General features: G+C 49.5%; 1 protein-coding gene across 10 annotated transcripts in view; it reads right to left on the bottom strand.

The window, feature by feature from the left end:
- Positions 1 to 719: 719 nt before the first annotated feature.
- FAM178B (family with sequence similarity 178 member B) overlaps positions 720 to 17,093 on the bottom strand; it is a 245,345-nt gene continuing 228,971 nt past the window's right edge. For all 10 annotated transcript variants that reach the window (XM_087875813.1, XM_087875808.1, XM_087875815.1 and 7 more), the window contains 3 exons: positions 12,887 to 12,964; positions 10,128 to 10,295; positions 720 to 1,114 (listed from right to left, as the gene is read on the bottom strand). In XM_087875813.1, the coding sequence (XP_087731939.1) occupies positions 10,131 to 10,295; positions 12,887 to 12,964 (243 nt within the window). In that variant the 3' untranslated portion in view covers positions 720 to 1,114; positions 10,128 to 10,130. The remainder of the gene's footprint in view (positions 1,115 to 10,127; positions 10,296 to 12,886; positions 12,965 to 17,093) is intronic.

Here is a 17,093-nt window from a genome sequence, read left to right as displayed (position 1 = left end):
CTCTAGTAGGCTACCCCGAGGCTCTGCCCAAAATTGTCACTGAACTATAAATTTTCGTGTGGCCGAAGGGAAGTGGCTGAGCATCTCTTTTCAGTTTAAGATTAGATTAGATTAACAAAGTTGGAAGGGACCTTGGAGGTCATCTAGTCCAACCCCCCACCCAAGCAGAAGACCCTACTCCATTCCTGACAGATGGCAGTCCAGTCTCTTCTTGAAAGCCTCCAGGGATGAAGCTCCCACAACTTCCGAAGGCAACTTCTGTTTCATCGGTTGATTGTTCTCGCTGTCAGAAAATTCCTCCTTATTTCCAGGTTGAATCTCTCCTTGATCAGTTTCCATCTATTATTCCTTGTCTGGCCTTTGGGTGCCTTGGAGAATAGCTTGACCCCCTTCCTCTTCTCTGTGGCAGCCCCTCAAATATTGGAAGATTGCTATCATGTCTCCCCTGGTCCTTCTCTTCACTAGACTAGCCGTGCCCAGTTCCTGCAACCGTTCTTCGTATGTTTTATCCTCCAGTCCCCTCATCATCTTTGTTGCTCTTCTCTGCACTTAACTCCCTGTACTCTTGATTTCTCCTGGCAATTTCTCCGTGGAGGACCAACTTGAGTTGATGGTGCATCTAGCATCTCCCCTCTGCACCTACCGAGAATCCTGCATCCTTGAAAGGCCACCACAGACTCTCCCAACAGCGCCAGAAAAAAGCCAGGAAGAGAGAAATCTGTTATCCATCAAAAAAGGACATTTTATTTTAACCTCTTCTTGGGCACAAGGAGGGCCCTTATTCCTTCCTGCTTTGAAAACTGGTGGGGGGGGGCGCTTAAAGACACAGGAGGGTCTAAAGAAAACAGTAAACAGTAAACGAGGTGGGAGAAATGATGCGCCTTATAAGAGACACATGGAGGAAAGGCTCGGAAAGTTTATGAGGAAGAATGGGGGGGGAAATGGGGGTGAACTGGGGTTTTTTATCGGTGGCTGTGAGGGGGTGGGGGGTGGTGGCGTGGTCTGCACCCCCACTTCATCCCCCTAAATCCTTTTCCGAGTTCTGTGATGCTGTTCCTTCTGGCAAAAGATCTTTTGTTCCCCGGATGTCCCATTAAACCTCATCACTCTCGGCCTAAAAGAGGAAGAAAAGGCAAGGAAAATAAAATATAAATTTTAGGAACAGACCTGTGTTGACCAGGAGGTGCTAAATAAGGCAAAATATCTTCTCTTTCCACCGAGTTGGCGGTGCCACACCTGGGCCCTTCCCACTGACAGTGGGAAGCGACATCTCGCTGGCACAAACGGCGACAGTTCCCCTGAGTGCGTGCAGAGTGACTTTCTCTCCCCCCCTCCCCCGCCCCTCAGCCCCGAGCGAGCAACCCACCGCCTGGGAAGTGAAAAAGCGGAGATTCCTTTCCAGGACAGATGGCAAGAACTCCCACGCAGGAGCGCCTGGCGGGTCGCCTATTTTGAGAGATGGAACGTGGTCTCGCGCGCCTCCGCTTAACGGCTTGCCACCGTCGGTGCTGGGAAACCATATGGCACGGGGAGAGGGGATGCAAGTGGCAAGCCCTGGTGAGAAACCGGAGCCCGATCCTGGGATGCATGGGAATTGATGGGTGGGTGTGGGGAGGTGGGGGGGGTTGATAGGGGCAAGGGTCCTGCAAAATTGGATCATTCTGGGGAACAGAATCTGGAGTGACTGTGGTCGCAGCCATGAGGCAGGCTTTTTTTCACTTTAATGCCATCCTCCCCCCCTAAAATGAGGAAGGGGCTCTGTTGGAATCAGGAGAGCAGCTCTGGCCAATCTTAGTGGCCACAGAAAAGTGGAGGTGGGAGTGATCCAAGGCAGTGGTGGGTTGTCCCTGGTTCGGACCGCTTCACAAGAACTGGTAGTAAAACTGGCAGGAGGCCCCGCCCACCGCCCTGGAAGTCATCATCAGTGATCTGCACATGTGCAGAAGCTTCTGCGCAGGCGCGCGAGCGAGCGAAGCAAGCGCGCGCGTACGATCCCGTTGCGAACCGGTGGTATAGGTAAGTAGAACCCACCCCTGATCCAGGAGTGAAATGCTACCGGTTCGGGTGAACCAGTAGTAATAAAAGCAACCAGTTTGGGCAAACCGGTAGTATAAAAAAAAAAAAGCTACCGGTTCGGGCAAACCAGTAATTTAAAAAAAGCTACAGGTTCGCCCGAACTAGTATTTCCGATGATCAGCTGTGCTGTGAAATTTACATTCGCTAGAAAGCAGGAAATCCTACTTTTTAGCGAATCTAAATCGCGCAGCATAGCTTTCCCCCCCTCGCTGTCCTACTCACCTTCTTAAGTCTCCTTTTCCCGTGCGCAGCGTGTGTTTGGCGCACAAGGTGCATGCACATTCAAAGTGCATTTGGCACACACCGCGCATGAGCGGCAGTGAACCAGTGACAAAGGGTCGAGGATTTCACCTCTGGGTGGGTCTCTTGGACATGAGAGGCTGGCAAAACGTCCAAAGTTTGGCGCTCAGCCAGGAGAGACCCTTTTCCGTTGGCAAGTTCTCCGGCCCAGGACTAGTTACTGTGAACGCAAGATGGGCAATTTTAGCAGGAGATTCCCTTCCGTTTTGCGGAAAGCCGTGCCAGAGAATCGAGGGTGCTGAGGGTGACTGAATGAATGGCATAGGACAGGGCAGTGGTGAAATGTGAAATTCCTTACTACCGGTTCTGTGGGCGTGGCTTGGGGGGGTAACGTGACTGGGTGGGCGTGGCCAACTTTTTAAAAAAAAAACTTTTAAAAGCATTTTTTTCTACAACCTCTTCGGCTGAAAAAAAAAATGCTTTTAAAAGGCTCTGACGATCCCAGCTGAGTTGCCTGATCGTCAGAGCCTTTTTTTTTTAATTTTTAAAAGCATTTTTTTCGCCCGAAGAGGTTGTAGAAAAAATGCTTTTAAAAGTAAAAAAAAAAAAGAGCCCCTGATAATCGCGCGGCTCAGCTGGGCATGGCGGGGGGGGCAGGGATTTTTGCTACCGGTTCTCCGAACCACCCACCTCCATCGCTACCGGATCGGGCAATCCGGTTCGAACCAGGAGGATTTCACCCATTGGACAGGGCTGTCAAACTCGATTTCATTGAGGGTTGTGTTTGACCTTGGGGGGGGAGGGGGGAAGCTGAGTGGGGATGGCCGGGGTGGGCATGGCCAGATCGACATCCTGCAGCCCTCTGCCAGCAAAAACGGAGCTCGGGAGAGCCGTGTGTGGCCCGTGCAAGCTCCGTTTTCGCTGGCGGAGGCACTGCGGGTCGGTCCTTTGCGGTTTCCAGGGTGGCCCCGTGGACCAGATCTAACCACCCGCCTTGAGTTTGACACCCCTGGCATAGGAGCAGCATGGATTCTTGGAGACACCTATGCCAGCCGTCGCCTATCAACTCCCTTCCGATTCTTTCCAATCTCCGCTGACCTGGCCCAAGGTACCCAGACAGGAGACAAATGACAACACCTCTCCCCCACCCCCCCGGCTCCTGATGAACGGGGCAGTCACCGGTCTGAGCCCCCTTGATTAGACCCACGCCATGAAGTCATTTCCTGCTGCCTCCCCACCCCCACGATTTTCTAGGCCTTCAGATGACTTCAGGCCATGCAGAGCAGTCCATCCGGGGTGAGTAAGTTCCTGACTAATAGAGTTAGCTGGGGGAGCTTCTGTTTTCCATCAGGTTTGCATACGAGGATGTTGGCGGCAGCTCAGCTTCTCAAACAAGGCTGGCAGCCAGGCCCAGAGTGGCACACGAACTGGCTGCGAGGTGGACAAGGCTAGATCCTTGTGGATGGATCCTTTCTTTCCCGAAAGGCTGATGCAGCTGTTTGGATGAGAAGCAAAACGCCACCTAATAATAATAATTCTTCTTCTTCTTCTTCTTCTTCTTCTTCTTCTTCTTCTTCTTCTTCTTCTTCTTCTTCTTCTTCTTCCTCTTCCTCTTCCTCTTCCTCTTCCTCGCCTTTTTCTCTTCCTCCTTATCCTGTTCCTCCTCCTCCTCCTCCTCCTTCTTCTTTCTCTTCTTCTTCACCTCCTTTTTCTTCTCCTCTTCCTCCTTCTCCTGTTCCTCCTCCTCCTCCTCCTTCCTTCCTTCCTTCCTTCCTTTCGTCTTCTTCTTCCCTCCTCAAATAAAAAACAGTCCAGTTGCCTTTTTGAAGAAAAAAGCACCACCTTTGAGACCCCTTTGGTGGGTGAATCTTGGTGGGTCGGGTTTCAGATTACACGGGAGCCTTTCCTAAGAGCCTTTCGACGCCTGGGATCTCGTGAAATCCACAGCTTGCGTATCGACAGCTGCCATCAACCCAACTCTTGGCCTGAGGGGTGTCCATGGGGTGTGGTCAAAGTCAGAATTGGCCAGCCATGAGGTAGCCTTTCCATATCGCTTCCTGGTCCATTCCCCCACCCCCCTCAAACTCCCCCTTGTTTATTGTCCATGGCAATAAATTGAAGCTGAGGTTGTTTTGTCCGTGGGGGAGTCAAAAGACATCTCTCTCCCATTTTGTGTGTGTTGGGTTGGGTTGAGGAGAGGGGGGGGGAGAGAGGAGAGAAAGAGAGGGGGAGGGGTTGTCTTCCTGGCTGGCAGGCAGCACCCAAGCCCCTGCCCCAAGGAACAGAATCTACACATGGGGCGGCCAGGGGAAGCCTTCTCGGTACTTTCTACAGGAAGAGGTGGGGGGAGAGTGAAAGAGAGACAGTGAGAGGGGGAGGGAGAGAGAGAGTGAGTGAGTGAGTGAGAGAGAGAAAGGGAGAGAGGGGGAGGGAGAGAGAGATAAAGAGAGAGAGAGAGAGTGAAAGAGAGAGAAAGGGAGGGAGAGGGGGAGGGAAAGAGATAAAGAGAGAGTGAGAGAGAGAGAGAGGGAGGGGGAATGAGATAAAGAGAGAGAGAAAGAGTGAGAGGGGGAGGGAGAGAGAGAGAAAGGGAGAGAGAGAAAGTGAGAGAGGGGGAGAGGGAGGGAGAGTGTGAGAGAGATAAAGAGAGAGAAAGTGAAAGAGAGAGAAAGGGAGGGAGGGAGAGAGAAAGAGTGAGTGGGCGAGAGAGAGAGAAAGGGAGAGGGGGTAGAGGAGGGAGAGAGAGAGAGAAAGTGAGGGGGAGGGAGAGAGAGAGAGAGAAAGGGAGAGGGAGGGGAGAGAGGGGGAGGGAGAGAGATAGAGAGAGAAAGAGAGTGAGGGGGAGGGAAAGAGATAAAGAGAGGGAGTGAGAGAGAGGGAGGGGGAGAGGGAGGGGGAATGAGAGATAAAGAGGTAGAGAGAGAGAAAGAGAGATAAAGAGAGAGAGGGAGAGGGGGAGGGAGAGAGAGAGAAATAGTGTGAGTGAGAGAGAGAAAGAGAAAGTGAGAGGGGGAGGGAGAGAGAGAGAGAGAGAGAGAGAAAGGGAGAGAGAGAGAGAGAGACGCAAAGTCACCCGGTGACTTTTTATGGCCAGCTGGGACCTGAGTACGAAAGACACCGAGATGTGACCGGCTATACGGGGATATCAGCAAAGAGAATATGGAAATCATTCTCAGACATTATTTTATTGTTTGTTTGTGGCTGTGGATTAAGGGGTTAAAAGCTTCTCGGTTTCAGTGAGGTCCTGAAAACCAGTCAAAGGCGCCCTCTTCTTCCCCCCCCCCAGGAAAAATTAGTCCAATTATTTGGAGGAGGGTTTGTGGAGGATGTTATTATCGCTATAATTTAGTTATGGCCGGCAACCAGCTGGCAGCACAAATAATGCAAAGCTACAGGAGGAAACAATAAAACTTTTACGGCAGTCATTTGCAAAACAGCGAGTCGCAATAGGAATACGAAGGAGGAATGTAGAGGTGACCCAAAGGTGCTTTTTTTCCAAGAGGCAACTGGACTTCCTGATTTATTTATTTATTTTTCTTTTGAAGACGTTTGGCTTCTCATCCAAGAAACTTCTTGAGCTCCGGCTGGATGGTGGGGAAATGGAAGGATTTCTATTCCTTGCAGACAAGCTGGTCATTTGCATCCTTTTAGAGAGCAGTTGAGGCGACTTGGAGATTTGTCTGGGTCTTCAGTTATCCCAAAGGTGATTTTTTTTTTCAAGAGGCAACTGGACTTTCTGATTTTTCTTTGAAGACGTTTCGCTTCTCATCCCAGGAGCTTCTTCAGCTCTGACTGGATGGTGGGAAATGGAAGGATTGATACTCCTTGCAGACAGCTGGTCATTTGCATCCTTTTAGAGGGTCCTTGAAGCACTTGGAAGTTTATCCGTGTCCTCAGGGGGTCACCTGAGTGGTGCAAATGGTTCTTGTAGTCTGCAATTTTTTTCCCTCTGGGAATTCATTCCTTCTCCCACACCCTCTGAAAGGATGCAAATGGTGTGGGAGTAAGAATGGATTTCCAGAGAGAAAAATGGCAGACCACAGGAACAATTTTCACTACTCAGGTGAAAAAAAGAAAAGTTTTATTTGAAAAAAGCACTGAAAAAAAATGACCGTTTTTCAGAGTTACGACCTTTGTAGCGTTCCCCACAGTCACGTGATCAAAATTCAGACGCGCGGCAGCTGATTCGTATTTATGACGGTCCCAAGCTCATGCGGTCCCCTTTTTTGTGATGAGCAAAGTCAATGGGGAAGCCCGATTCACTTAACAACCGAGTTACTAACTGGTCAACTGCCGCGATTCACTCAGCGGCTGAGGCAGGAAAGGTCGTAAAACGGGGCAAAAAAACCCCGCTTAACAAATGCCTCGCTTAACGACAGAAATCTGGGGCTCGGCAGTGGTCGTAAGTCGAGGCCTATTTGTAGATAAGGTGGAGAGTGATCAGAATCAGTAAGCAGGATGCAGTTTTCTGGGGCAGGGGTCTCCAACCTTGGCCACTTGAAGACTTGTGGACTTCAATTCCCAGAATTCCTCAGCCAGCTTTGAAGCTGTTGAAGGCCACAAGTTTCCACAAGCAAAGTCCACAAGCTTTGCTGGCTGAGGAATTCTGGGAGTTGAAGTCCACAAGTCTTCAAGTGGCCAAGGTTGGAGACCCCTATTCTGGGGGACAGGAATGAATAGCAGAGAATGATCCGACTCCAAGATTTCTCCAGCGCTCTGACCCACTGCAAAAACAGGTTACAAAACCTCCCGAACAGAAAGTCCCGAACGTCAGAACAAAGCGAGGCTTGTCTCAAAGTTTGGAAGCCGGTGCAATTTTTTCCCCGTCTTATAAAAAAATAAAAAATAAAATTCCCCAAATTCAAGAGGCCGGGGGCTAAAGTAGGATCGGCATAGCAATCTCAATCCCACGTACAGTACGCTGTCTGATTCCATCTTTTGGCACGGTAAAAAAAAAAACCTGGAGGAAGAATTCTAAATCGGGCCAGGAATTCAACCCCACCAGCTTCTCTCGATCGTTTCTGAAGCCGACCCTGTTTTTTTAAAAAGGTCTGAGAAAATCATAGGGGCCAGACAGACCTTCTAGGACCATGATAGCGAACCTACGGGGCACATGCCACAGGTGGCATGCGGAGACATGTCACCTGGCACGCCAGCTTTTAGCTCCGGGAGTCTGTGGAGGCTGGGGACAGCAGAAAACATCACTTCCTGTCCAACTGGAAGTTGAGAAATGGGCCGTTTGAGGCCTCCGGAGGACCACTGAGGGGGTGGGGAAGGCTGTTTTCGCCCTCCCCAGATGCATAGAGAGGATCTGGAGCCAAGTGAGAAAGAAAAACGGGCCATCAAGTGCCAAAAGCGGTGTGTGTGTGTGTGTGTGTCGCGCGTGCATGCATGGGGCAGGGTGCATAGAATTATGGGTGTGGGCACTCATGCGCACGAACCTCCTCTGCCCCCCCCATTCCTGGCACATGATGGCAAAAAGGTTAGCCATCGCTGTTCTAGGAAGAAAATTCACATCACGGGTCCGTAGAATCGGGGATGGTAATGAAGAGTTGGAAATTCCGCTCCTTGGCCAACGCAGGAATCCATATTGAATGTTAGTGCAAATAACGGTCATTAAAGGGGGATAAAAATTTAAATAAATGCCACCTCCACAGACATTTCTTCCATCGTTCAATAGTAAGACATTGTTCCTGAGCTCCAACTGAATCCTACGTCCTTCTTTCTTTCAACCCACTTGCTTCAGTCTCACAGACCAGGAACAAGACGCGGTAGCCTCCAGAAATATCAGCCCCACCTCAAGGTGAAGAGGTTGTGTTTCCAACACAACCGGGCCAGTTCACATCCAAGGACTTGGACTGTAGTGTTTCCAATTCTGTCGGTTTTCCAAACATACCTATTGGTACACCTTCAGGAAGCCAAAACTGGTCCTTTAGCTTCAAGGACCTGTTTTTTGGTCAACCGTGTCCGATTCTTGATATGTCCTACAGCCATGACATATGGCTACAGCTCAGGAATTCTGGGAATTGAAGGCCAGGAGACAGGAAGGGGTGGGACCAGCCAGCACCAAACTGGCCCGAACCGGCTGAATCCCACCACTGCCAATTTCCCTCCCCTCGCCTCCAAAACCTAAAATAAAAACAAATCTGGCATTTTTGACCTATTTTGTTCTGGTTGGCTGGGAGGGGGGGAGGGCGCTAACTAATGCTTCCTTTCGGAGTAAGTGATGAAGCCGCAGCCTGACCTTGGAACCTTTTTGTAAACGGCGGAAGGAACGGAAAGTACGCAGGGGTGTATTTCGCTGCAGACCAGCATGCTTCGCGCTTCCATTTCTTGGCTGGCTGCTGAGGCCCAGCAAGGATCCAAGCAAAGCCTTTTGGGCCTGACTTGGAGCAAAGGGTCTTGGGTGGGCCGGCCCGCTCTGCTCCTTCCCAATCCTGCAAAAAAGGGTGGGCTTTTTGCCACCAGCTGGGGTGGGGGTGTAATGTGCAATTAGCCACAGACAGTTGGAAACTGGAACTGCAGCTGCCAGGGCTTTGCTCTGTTCCAAGGCTGAATCAGAATATTTGTTCCCCGGAGCAGAATATATTCCAAATGGCACCCAGCACAAACATATGTTAACACATACATGCATGCACACACACACACACTCATTAGGACACTTGTTCACCCGTGCAGCGGAGGGGAGGAGGGTTGTGCAAGGGACGTTCCTCAGCCTAGCGCTTGGGGGTTTCTCCCCTCTCCCCTTTTCCTGCCTTTTGTGCCCTCCCCCCCAAATGCTCGACAAGCTCTGGCTCTGACGTTTCGCCCTGGTTTTTTTGCATGCGATGCAAGGTATGGAACCAGTGGTGGGATTCAAATCATTTAACAACCGGTTCTCTGCCCTAATGACCAGCTGGGTAGGCGTGGCTTGGTGGTCATGTGACCGTGTGGGTGTGGCTAACTCAATGTCACTCACGTTGATGTGTGCTTCGCCTTAGCTGTTACAATGTAATAAGGGTTAACCAGAGGCAGTTTCTGTAAGCAGGACAATAAAGATTAGGCTAGAAACACCACCAGAATGTTTCCTTCCTGCCTTCCTTACAAGATTAGCCCTGTAAAGTGGAAAAAAACAAAAGGAGATTTCTTCGAAACAACCGGTTCTCCGAACTGCTTAGAAAATGAACAACCGGTTCTCCTGAATAGGTGCGAACTGGCTGAATCCCACCACTGTATGGAACATTGCAAGGGTGGACAGGAGGAATTATTTCAGTGGCAGGTTCCTCTTGGCTTTCCCCCACGGATGTTTAGCTGTATGGGGATGGGTGGGTGGATCTAACTCAAAGCTCTGGAGGCTGCACAGGAAAGGTGGCTCTCCCAGGGCTGGGATTCAGCCGGTTTGGACCGGTTCAGGAAAACTGGATGTTAATTTTAATCTGGTTTGCCGAACCGGTAGTTGCAATGACTGGCTTACCCCGTCACCCCACCGCTCCCCTCACAGGAGTCTCCATGCAGCCCATTTTGGATGCCAGGCAAGTGTAGGGCCCATGCGGAGGCTCTGGGAGGGCAAAAAACAGGCCTACTGTAAGTTCCGGAAGTCCGGAAATGGGCCCGTTTCCGGCCTCTGGAGCCCAGGGGAGGCCGTTTTCACCCTCCTGGAGGCTCAAGGAAAGCCTCTGGAGCCTGGGGAGGGCGAAAACGCCCCCCCGCCGCGTTGCAGGAGGCCGAGTAGGCCACACCCACCATGGCCACGGCCAGCCAGCAACCGAACAGAGAACCGGTTGTTAAAATTTCTGAATCCCACCCCTGGTTCCACCTCCCACGAAAACTACCTGCTAGCAGGTTAATTGGAGCCAGCCTTGCGACAGCAGCTCCTGCCACTTGACGTAGGTTTGGGCAGCCAAGTTCTTCAGCTTGGTCCGGTAGAGGAGAGCGGGGTCCTCGCGGAGGCTGCTGCTGATGTGCTGCTGCACCTGGAGGCAAAGCTGCTGGAGGTGGCCCTGTGGAGGGTGGGGGAGAAAGAAAAGAACAGCGGAGACGAACCGTGTAAGAATTCATCAGGGAGCTACGGGAGAAATGCGACAGGAGCAAAGCTAACCTGGACTGAATATCAGGTGTTGCATTTTAGGGAATGGAGAAGGACTCAATCTGTGCCAGCTTGGTGAGGTAGTCCAGACAGGAAGCCCCCCCAGATGAACTACCGTATTTTTCAGATATTAGACACACATTTTTCCCTCCTAAAAGAGGCTGAAAATTTGGGTGCAACTTATACTCCAAATGTAATCCCGCGTGTGGTGCCCAAAATGGCTACCAGGAACAGCTGCTGCCTTCTCTTACTCCTTCCGTGCTTCGCCTGCTTTAGTCCCTGGAGCTCTCGCCGATGATCAGCTGTGCTTTTGAAGCTGTTTTTTTAGTTCCAACCAGCCCCAACCTCAAAACCAGCAAATGAACTAATGTTCTGAAGCTGACCAGGCTAAGGACGCTAGCCAGATGAATATCTGGTAGGCAGGATTTCCACCCTCCCCTAAGGTGCGCCTTATACTCCGGGGCGTCTTATACTCCGAAAAATACAGTAATTCTACTTTATTTTAAGGTTACATGAACAGAACCTTGCAAATCTGAAAACACATCTCTCCCACCCCCCACCTTTACAATCTAAGAAACTAGGGAGGGTCCCTTCTGAGATCTTTGCCAGGCCCTCATTCCTTCTGCGGGACACAGCTGCCACTTGTCTGGCCTCTTGTCAGGTATGCAGCTCTTCCTCCTGTCTCCCAAAGTCATTCCCATATTCCCATTACAATCTGAAATCCCCCCCGTCTCCCACCTGAGCCCTCTAGATGTGGCCGGCTGGCTACAACCCCCAGAATTCCTAGCCAGCATAGCTGGTTTCAGTAAGCGAGAGGAGCGTGGGTTTGGTACCTCACTTGCAAAGTGAAACAATGCACGAATTAAGGTGAATACTTGTATATGTGTTCCAGGTTCATATTTGCAGTGATCCAATCTGGGTTGGTCGCCGGGAGCAGAGGTTTTGTCTTTTGAGTTTTTGGAGTTGTAGTGGAGCCCATCCTCAAGAAACTTCTCTTTAGTAGAGTGTGTGTCTGCTAGAGAGAAGTAGTTCCTTGAAGATGGGCTCCCGCATGAGTCTGAAAGCTCAGACGACCAAACTTCTGGTCCAGGTGACTGATCCAGGTTGGATCCTGAAAGGATACGAAACAGAAATATTTGTGCTTTGGTTTTAACGAGCTGTCGAGAAAGGCCAAACTACCTGTTGTACACATCGCTCCAGTCACTCGACGTGCAGGACTGAATTAACTCATTTTCTGGGTTGAACTTGCACAGCTGGCCAAGTCGCAAAACCCTTAATTAAGCATGCCATTAACTTAACATTTGTGCTGTGATTGTAATTGCTATTGTTTTCCAGACCCGGCTAAATGTATTGTAAAGGTCTTAAGTAAGGGAACTTTAGCAGAAATATTTGTATCTCACGTGGGTTCTTGACCTCTTCAATTTCACTTTCTCTCTCTCTTTTTAATTTTACTTATTAAATCTGTGTATAGCCTTTCATCTCACAACTGGGACTCTGGATGGTGCACACAAGTCCTGTTTAAACAAATCTCCCATGGGAACATATGCGAGAGAGCATTTTCCTGCCCTCCACTCTCCTTCCTTTGGCTGGGTTCACACAACTGATGATGCCATAAATCTATGTTAAAAAGGTAAAGGTTCTTCCCGCACATATGTGCTAGTCGTTCCCGACTCTAGGGGGCGGTGTTCATCTCCGTTTCAAAGCCGAAGAGCCAGCGCTGTCCGAAGACGTCTCCGTGGTCATGTGGCCGGCATGACTCAACACCAAAGGCGCACGGAACGCTGTTACCTTCCCACCAAAAGTGGTCCCTATTTTTCTACTTGCATTTTTTACGTGCTTTCGAACTGCTAGGTTGGCAGAAGCTGGGACAAGTCACGGGAGCTCACCCCGTTATGCGGCACTAGGGATTTGAACTGCTGAACTGCCAACCTTTCGATTGACAAGCTCGGCGTCTTAGCCACTCAGCCACCGTGTCCCACAAATCTATGTTAACAAGCCATAATTGTGGCAAAGCCCCAATAAACCACATTCCACCTTCATGCAATGGCCTGGCATGCAATAAACATGCTAAGGTGCTGGTTGGCTTCCCAGCATGTGCTCAGCCGCAAACTCCCCAGCCCTGTTTGAGTCTAGACCAACATTTCCTGCGAGAGCCCTCTGTTAAGCGCCTCTCAGTCATTAGCTGCAAACTACAATGCCACATCAATTTTGCGCCTTCCCCCAAGACCCACAGATGCCCTGAGCCAGCATTTCTCCCCTTCGGTGAGTTGTACAAGCAAGCTGGCTCCAGTGAAGCTGTGAAAGGGAAATTTATGCTGCCCGCAAAATTGAGCATCTGCCAGGCTAAATGTCATGCACTGTGTACGTATTATTCCAATATATGGAATCCTATATGCATATATTTTCCTAACGTGAGATTTGCTGTCTAAAGTTGGTCTGAACACAGCCTTTTATTTTCCGAGGGTAGTTTTCCTGCTGTCTCCTGACCCTGGTCCCCCATCTCACCTGCTCTCTTGGAGATGCTGGCTTGATTCCCACAACCACGTTGGCTAATACCAGGAGGTTGTAGCAAAGGTAACAGGCCTACAAGCGAGAGAGAAAGAAAGAGATCAGTTAAGCAGAGAGGCAGATGCTCCTGCGGACTTCGTGTCTCCTTCCCTTTTGGGGCAGTCAGTGGTCCAACCCTCCCAACAGTCATCTAAGCTAAGGAGATGGAGCAGCAGGTCCCCCATATCTCATTTCTGGCACCCAACATCTTTGGTTCCCAGCCATCCTTTGACCACAGGAGGGGAAAATGGAATACCAGTTGTCTGGCAACCAGCTATCTCTTGGCCCACTTCTTCTGGGCAGCACCCCATCAGTGGCTTACTCTGAAGGCCCAAGGAAAGCATCAGGGGTGGGCTTCAAAAATTTTAGTAAGGGGTTCTCTGCCTGGTTGCTGGGTGGGTGTGGCCATGGTGGGCGTGGCCTAGTCGGCTTCTTGCACCAAGACGGGTGGTGGTAGTGGCACTTTTGCCCTCCCCGGGCTCCAGAGGCATTTCTTGAGCCTCTGGGAAGGCGAAAATGGCTTCCCCAGGCTCTGGAGGCCCTCTTTCCGGCCTTCCTGAATTTCTGGTAGGGCCGTTTTTCGCCCTCCCCGAGCCTTCGTGTGCACCCTGCACTTACCTGCATCCAAAACGGGCTGCGTGGGGACTCCTGGGAGGGGCAGGATCAGCCAGGAGTGGGATGTGGGGGTTCTCCGAACTGCACAGAATCTTAGCTAGAGGTTCTCCCGAACCCCTGTGAACCCCCAGTAGCCCACCCCTGGAAAGCATGGAAAGAACCTGCTTGATGTTCAGATAAAGCAACTTCGGAGTGGTGTGAAACTCTTGGGTCAATATTTTCTTTAACCCAGGAGTGGAAATCTTTTTGGCCTGGGGATCATGCTTTCTGTAGGTGCCTACTCTGGTATGTGTGTCCATGGGGGGTTGAAGGGTATAGGGGGTCTGCAACTAGGCCAAGAATGCCCCCCTTCTATCTCACTTTTGTGTGTTCTGAATGGCATCTGCATTCTGCTCTCCCCCATCTTGCATCCTTGGCAATGGGAAGTGTTCTCCAAGCTGCACAGCTTGGTAAGGATGGGGGAAATGAATCTACGGCCAATCATAGTCCGGGATGGACTCTCTCTTCGTTTCTTTAGCCTGGACCAGTGTTTCTCAACCTTGACCATCAAACTGGTTGGGGAATTCTGGGGGTTGAAGTCCAGAATTCAGAAGAATGGGACAATCTTCAAGTTGCCAAGGTTGAGAAACGCTGGTCTAGAGCAGGGGTCTCCAACCTTGGGAACTTTTAGGACCTCCCAGGATTCTGGGAGTTGAAGTCCACAGGTCTTAAAGTTCCCAAGGTTGGAGACCCCTGCTCTAGAGGAGTAAAGGTAGAAGAAAGGGAATGATGCTGTCACGATGGTGGTCAACTACAAGAGGTTAAGATCAAATTGATGGAGGACCAGAGAGCTGGAGTCCCACTATTCACTAGACATCATTGGACTACTCAATCCCAGCTTAGACTAATCCGATGAGCTGCGTGTGATTCCAACTACTTGGAGAGGGTGAGGACAGCTCATCCAGAGACAAAGATTTGGAGATGTGATTCGGCTGCTGGCACCACTCAAGAATGATCCCGGGGGCAGAAGAGTCATGGAACTGACTAACATTGGCTTCTCTCTCAGCCATGCCCACCTCACTGGGGTGTCGCTGTGGAAGGAAGCATCCCCACCTTCGTTAAGCTGGGGATGAAAAGCTAGTACATCAGTAAGGGTCTGGTGGCTCAGCAGACTGATAGCATTGTGATTAACACCAGCTGTCTGCAATTACTGTAAGTTCGAATCTCGGCAGGCTCAAGGTTGACTCAGCCTTCCATCCTTTCTAAGGTAGGTAAATTGAGGACCCAGTTTGTGGGGGCAATAAGCTGACTCTGTATAAATATACAAAAGGATGAAGGCTATTGCTTAGCGCATTGTAAGCCGCCCTGAGTCTCCGGAGAAAAGTAACAGATGCTGCCAAGCTTTTATTTGTTGAATTTATGCAAAACGAATAATCAAAATATATTTCCGAGAACAAGGTCAAGATGTTCTCAAATCAGACTCCAGTCCCGATAACTTCATGGACACACAACTCACAACTTTCTTGTTAGCATCATGAAAGGGACTTGCCTTTTTAGTTTTCCAGTCTGGCCTCCCACCCAAAGCTTTCCGGGCACCCCCCACCCATCCAAGGCCTGGCCTGACCTGACCTTGCTTAGCTATCCAAACCCAAACAGGTTCAACTGAAGCCACGTAGACCCAAAACAAGATAGATAAGGGGAAGCCTTGAATAGCATTCTGGCCTGTGTTTATTCTTTATTTAAGAGGACGGGGAGGCTGCCCCGATTTCACGACTGCACAAATTGTACGCGAGCAGATCTATGCAGATGAATAACTTCATGCCGAAGGGGGAAAAAAATACAAATAATAATTAAAAATGGCAGAAAAGCTCATGCTGATAGAGGTGCACCAAAATACTCCAGGCCTGGAGTCTGCAATCTGAGGCTCTGGAGCCGCATGTGGCTCTTTCATCCTTCTGCTGCGGCTCCCTGTCACTCAAAATATGTATCACAACCGCCAATGTGCGACACCCGCCAGCACATGATTTATTGAGCTTTTCGACCCATCTTTTTTTTTTTTTTCCCCCGGAGTTCAAAATGTTTTTGTTGCACGCAGAAATAAAAATGTGTTTTCTCCGAAGCAGGTCATTGATTTAATAAATGCAACACACTATCGTTTTTTTTTTATAAAGGTAAACAAATAACGATATATGCAGCGTTATCTTCATTTTAGATGTCAAAAGGGTTTTTGTGGCTCCCGGTGTTTTCTTTTCTGTGGGAAACGGGTCCAAATGGCTCTTTGAGTGTTTAAGGTTGCAGACCCCTGCTCTAGGCCCAAACAATGACTAACTGGCCTAGAGATGATAGGAGGTGTGTTTTTATGTGGGTTTGTCTGAAACAGGCTAGAATTCTAGATAATCTCCACAGCCTGGTAGTCCAAGGGATGGCGCAAGGGTTGTGCTCCCCATCGACTTTCCCGCACAGAAACTTCCCCATCACCCTGGGCTGAATCACGAACCATTTCTCAACAGACCAGTTTTTAATTTTAATTATCCCTACGCAGGTCAGCTTACGTTAGCTCTAATCCCAAGAAGGCTATCCCAGATCCTAAGTGTTCAGTTCAGACATGAAGAAAGATTTTTTTTTCCTCCAATGGAGTGGAACAAAAATGAACACTTGCTCTCTGCAGATTTATAGCCATTCGCAAACTGGGAATTTTGAAGTTGGTGTTTTCTCACTCTTTTATATGTTTTTATGCGTGTGTGTGTATATACCAGTATATATATATCTATACATGCATATGTATATATAACAGTAACAGAGTTGGAAGGGACCTTGGAGGTCGTCTAGTCCAACCCCCTCCTCACACAGGAGACACGTATTAGGGATTTGAACCGCCGAACTGCCGACTTTTCTGATCGACAAGCTCAGCGTCTTAGCCACTTGAGCCACCTAGTTCAGGGGTGGGCAACTATGGCCCTTTTATGACTTGTGGACTTCAACTCCCAGAATTCCTGAGCCAACCATCTTAGCTCAGGAATTCTGGGAATTGAAGTCCCCAAGTCATAAAAGGGCCATAGTTGCCCACCTCTGATCTAGTTGATTCTCTGGAAAAATTCTTACTATTTATACATTAGAGAATAAGATTTTTTTCCAGAGAATGAAACATATATATTTAAATTATATATAATTATATACACATACACACAAAAAAACTCACACGTATATATGTATATATATACACAGACACAGACATGTATATATTTTTTTTTCCAGGGAATGAAACATCAAGACAGTGAGACTGAGAGAAAAGGAAGGAAGGGAGGGAGGAGAGAGAAAGGGAAGGGAGAGAAGGAAGGAAGGAAAAGGAAGGGAGGGAGGGAGGGAGGAAAGAAGGAAGGGAGGGAGGAGAGAGAAAGGGAAGGGAGAGAAGGAAGGAAGGAAAAGAAAGAAGGAAGGGAGGGAGGGAGGCAGGAGACAGAAAGGGAAGGGAGAGAAGGAAGGAAGGAAAGGAAGGAAGGAAGAGAAGGAAGGAGGGAAGGAGAGAGAAAGGGAAGGGAGAGAAGGAAGGAAGGAAGAGAAGGAAGGAGGG

This window comes from Pantherophis guttatus, chromosome 9 (assembly GCF_059756535.1).
Source record: "Pantherophis guttatus breed Tessera chromosome 9, ASM5975653v1, whole genome shotgun sequence".
Classification (NCBI taxonomy): domain Eukaryota; kingdom Metazoa; phylum Chordata; class Lepidosauria; order Squamata; family Colubridae; genus Pantherophis; species Pantherophis guttatus.
The sequence above is the reverse complement of the archived record's forward strand: the minus strand, read 5'-3'. Positions and strand labels throughout refer to the sequence as shown.